The sequence below is a fragment of the Olea europaea genome, chromosome 11, assembly GCF_002742605.1.
Source record: "Olea europaea var. sylvestris chromosome 11, O_europaea_v1, whole genome shotgun sequence".
Classification (NCBI taxonomy): domain Eukaryota; kingdom Viridiplantae; phylum Streptophyta; class Magnoliopsida; order Lamiales; family Oleaceae; genus Olea; species Olea europaea.
In genome coordinates, this window is record NC_036247.1 from 5,371,675 (window position 1) to 5,376,664 (window position 4,990).

Consider the following 4,990-nt stretch of genomic DNA (forward strand, 5'->3'; position numbering starts at 1 on the left):
TTTTTATTTTTTTGCAGACTTTATCCTAGCCTTTATTTTGTGCCAGTGAATGTTCCTAACATTTCATAAATATGCATCTAAGGTCCATCTAAATAAAATCGTCCAAAACACCGTCAGTTGATTGGAAAATTCTTTGAACTATCTGTTATTTCAACAGTTTTATTAGATGTTGATATTTTTTTGGACAGTGTTTCGGATAATTTTATTGGATGTTGATTCCTTAATTTTCAAGATTAGGGACCTTCACTGACACAAAATGAAGGTAAGGGTAAAGTCTGCAAAAAATAAAAAGGTTAGGGACCGATGTTGCAATTTTCCCCTTTTATAAATGGAAATTATTTTTAAATAATTCATAATCTATAATTATTTTTTTCATAAAAAATCCACATTTTGATATATTGTTACAATCTTCTACGACCAGTTAAAAGTTGCCATTTCGCTAATAGCTAACTCAAGCTTCTATAAGCGTCCTCGGGTACCGTATCTAATGTCTAACTCTCATTTTTTAATAATCCTTTTTTTTTTTTTTTTCAATTTCATTTTCAACAAACTTTTCTTGAGATTCACAATTTTTATCAACCTTTTAATTTCACATTTCATCAACTTTTATTATAATTTACTGAAAATCTGATTTTTAACTAAACCAAATAGAGGCTTACTCTACTGCCGTTGATACGAGCTTTAGTTTTATCCACTTGAACTTTTGGTCATCATATTAGGTCAATGGCGAGTGATAGTTATAAAACGTATTTTCTTATTTTTATTGTAATTAGACATATCAAACATGTCATTACAATTTAGTCGAATGCTCAGATTATTTTTGGCTGAGCATCAGTTTGGAAGCAGAACCTTGCCTCTTAAAGGAGCTCCTGTTACACTGTTACACCATGAATAGGCAATTATCTTTCACTTAAACCATTAGAAACATCACATCAATACACTATAAAACTCAGTTATGTATAACTACTCAACAAACACTGAAATAGAATCATGGAAAAAGGGAAAAGACAAGTGAAAAAGTTACAAATTCTTGTGTAAAGGAAATTCATTTCAGTTGCTAATATAGCTAACATCTGATATTGAGCATGGATGTAGCTGCGTAGAACGCTAGTTGGGGTCGGGGAAAGTAGACGATCTCAATGCCTCTGCAAGCGGCCCTCCCATTGCAGCCACCGGATTAGTCCTCCACGTTGCGCCCCAATTCAGCTGATGCCTATCCCTTTCGGTGTGTACAACCTGAGGTCCAGAGTCATTGGTATCCCCGGTGGCGAGCTTCAACGAGAAGTCGGATGAAGGGTTTTCCGCAATCGAAATGGACAAGTTGGTGGCCGTAGCCACAGGACTAGCGGCATTGCCAGTTTCTTGTCTAGACCATTCATTGAAGAAATGCCTAAGGGTTTGGCCGTCTGATTTACAATCACTGTTGGCTTCGGATGGACCCTTTGTGACAATTATGGATTCTGAAGGCCTGCAAATACCGTGGGGCCACAATTGCCAAAGTTAGATAGGGAAATAAAAAGTCCAAGAAAGAGCTGGAAGACCATTAAATGGGAACTATTGACATGAAACATATTACAAGTGGATGGGGCGAGTTTGTGCACAATCTAAAGCTCTATGCTTTAGCAAGACTCAAAAATATCATAATGGAGTCCTACTAGGAAGACACTAATGATCCACATGCAAAGTGAATTCATTTTGAGGACCACATGGCTAAAGCTGTTTGAGAAAATGAAATTCTTTTTTTCTTTTCTTTTTTTGGTTTCTTCCTTTAGGGGAACAAGGATCCCATCCAATAGCTATTAGCTATACGTCACAAGTTGCCCGACATTAATATCCTGTTTGGCTCCTAGTTTCTAAATTTTCCGTTTCTCCAAACTCATTTTCAGCCGTGCATTCTCCTTGCTATGAAATAATTTTGTATATGAATTCGTAACTTTTCCTTACTTTTTATTCATAGATTCTCCATCCTGAAAAAAAAAAAAAAAGAACTTCTAACAAGAACTATACTCAAAAAATCTTTATCAAACGGGACTTAAATGTTCGCATTTGTTTCATTTCATTGCTAGATCGGTTCAAATATAACTAGAACTCCAAAACATAAACACCAACGAATGAGAAAAACAGCATTTAGATTAACGAAAAAGATGAGATGGAACCACAGAGAACCTATGCAGGGCTATATTCACATATAAACCTGAGTCTTGGCTCTATGCAGATATGCTAACTACAAAATATAATCACCAACAAATTGAAGTTGAAGATATTTAGAGTTCATACGTACCTTTGATTGAGGTGAAGAAGATCCATGGATGGTGAAGGCCTTGAAAGAGTAAAACTTGTAGTCTTGAGAACTTCAGATGTGGAATTTTCCACAGGCTTTCTTGAACGGTTTCGCCCGCGGTGGATGTGGCGTTCGCAGTACCTTTGCCCAGTCACCACTTCCCTTGAGCACCTCCATTTCTTGCCATCAGTTCTCCGGCATCTGCCTGGCTCCGGATCCATGGTTCCTCTTCCCCAGTACCCCGTTCGGAGCACTGATCCACCACATCCATATGTACATATATTTAAACAAAGATATATAGCAAATGAAAATCAACTTTCTACAGAAAAATCTTTAAGAATGCCCACTTACAAGTTGTCTGGTAATGGGGACAGGACTGTTGGGAGAATAAATATGGAGAAGGAGAAGTTATTAGACTTTTTTTGAGTAGATGGAGAAGTTGAGGAGGAACAACAGCACCAGCCAACATATGTCTGAAGATTAATGCCTGCAGTTCAACTTCCTGCCACTGGGCCAAGCTGAAGGTACTCTCCATCCCTAACAAAAGTTCAAAAGTAAAATTTGGAATCTAAACAAAAATTCTTTCTAAGACGGTGTCACAGCACAGAGAAAGAGAGAGATATACTGGGAAATTTGTTGGTAGCATCAGAATGGTATGCTGACAAATTTGTAGTGGGTTCAGCTGGTACAAACAATGGGAGTACTGCAGATGAACCAGAATGTTGCTGGTGTAGTGGATGAGGGTCAAGGAGAAGTCTTGGTAACTTTGCAGAATGTGGTTCTTCTTCTTCTGATTCCTGCTGCCTCTCTCTCCATTTCTTCAGATTGAACTCCATGAAAAAGCAAAAGTAAAGAATTTTTTCTTTTGTTGGGTATATGTTGGGTATATGAAGAGAGTGTGTTAAAGCTTTTCCACTTGAGAAAAGACAACAGTAAGACAAGACAGATGAGAGAAAAAAAAGCTATTTGAAAATAATTAAAAATTGAAAGAGTAAAAGCCAGAAGGGGTAGCCTGCAGGCTGTCTGTATTTGTAGTGGCAATTATGAGGGAGAAGATTTGGGTTTAAAATGTAAATGCCATTTTCAGCATGCCTTTTAGTTTTGCAACATTAGTATTTATGAATGATAATTATATAATTTATTATTAACATCCATTTGATTCTCATTTTTGTAAAAATATATTTTTTTTATCTTTATTTTAATCACATATTTTTTATTAAAATAATATTACAAACAAATAAAAAAAATTTCTTATTTTTCATTCACACATTCTTCATCAATCTATTATACTAAAATTCATTTTTTCATAAAAATAGTGTCAAACTCCTTCTAAAAAGTCAAATTTTTATTTATAAGACGATTGTTAGCTTTTACAATATAATAAAATAAAGATTTAATTAGCAAAAAAATCCCTATCGTTTGTACTCATTACGAAAATGGTCCCTATCATTTTGAACTTGCTATTTACACCTTCATTTCAAAACTTTCTTGCAGAATTTGTCATTTCCGTCATATTCCGCTAAATTCTTCAGTTAAATATGCGTAATTTGATGAAAAAGTTCTTTATTGTTTGCTGTAATTGCGCAAATAGTCACTATCATTTCAATTTCGACATTTCTTTGCTTAAAAGATTCTTATGCCCATTTCTTTCATTATAACATTATGAAATGACTAATTTATCATCATCGTTAAATAATCAAATAGAAAATAGAAATAATATAAACAAATTGTAGCTAAAGTTTCTAATTTTTTTAAAAAGTACAAACAAGTCACAGGAAAATAATTTAAAATATTCTAATAAACAAAAGCATTTCATCTTCCCAATTAACCCACATACCCTACGCCCATCCCCTACACTCTACCACCACTACAAAATTAATTAAAGAGATAATTAACACTATAATAAAAGTAAAAAAAGAATTAAAAATAAAAAAAACTATAAAAACAAAATGATGTTTATTTCTCATCAAATATTTTTTTATACTTTTAATTCTCTTTTTAATTATTTTGGTGGTGGTGGTGGATGATAGGCGTATGGGTAGTGGTAGGTGGGTTATTTGGGAATATAAAATATCTTTTTTATTAGAATATTTTAAATTTTTTCATGTGAGATATGTTTGTAATTTTTAAAATAAATAAGAAACTCTAGATACAATTTTTTTATATTATTTTCTTTTTCTATTTGTTTATTCAAAGATGATGATAAATTAATCATTTCATAATGTTATAATGAAAAAAATGGACGCAAGGACTTTTTAAGCAAATAAATGCTGATCTGAATATCCAAATGTCAAAATTGAAATAATAGGAATTATTTGCACAATTACAACAAACAATATGGATCATTTACATCAAATTACACATATTTAATGGAATGATTTAACGAAATATGACGAAAAGGACCAATTATGCAAGAAAGGTTTGAAATAAGGGTGTAAATAGCAGGTTCAAAACGATATGGACCATTTTCGCAATGAGTACAAACGATAGGGATTTTTTTGCTAATTATCCTAAAATAAAGATAACTTCAGGAAATGACAACCTAATTTTTTCCAACTCCTACCATCCACCCCCTTGCCCTTGCCACCACTAGCTCGAGCCCACCCCAAACTCCCCTATTGGTGTCGCTTTCGATTTCTTGTTATCTCAAAATACAAGTAATTCCCTCACCACTTGATTTTGATTGTCACCATAGACCTTTCAACCACC

At 33.7% G+C, this 4,990-nt stretch overlaps 1 protein-coding gene across 1 annotated transcript; it reads right to left on the minus strand.

Annotated features, from left to right (window-relative positions):
* Positions 1 to 883: 883 nt before the first annotated feature.
* LOC111403106 (growth-regulating factor 3-like) lies at positions 884 to 3,257 on the minus strand. Its single transcript, XM_023031485.1, has 4 exons — positions 2,907 to 3,257; positions 2,633 to 2,818; positions 2,282 to 2,534; positions 884 to 1,468 (listed from the first exon to the last, which is right to left on the minus strand). The coding sequence occupies exons 1-4, from the start codon at positions 3,115 to 3,117 to the stop codon at positions 1,108 to 1,110; spliced, it is 1,011 nt and encodes a 336-aa protein (XP_022887253.1). The 5' UTR covers positions 3,118 to 3,257; the 3' UTR covers positions 884 to 1,107.
* Between the last annotated feature and the right edge of the window lie 1,733 nt (positions 3,258 to 4,990).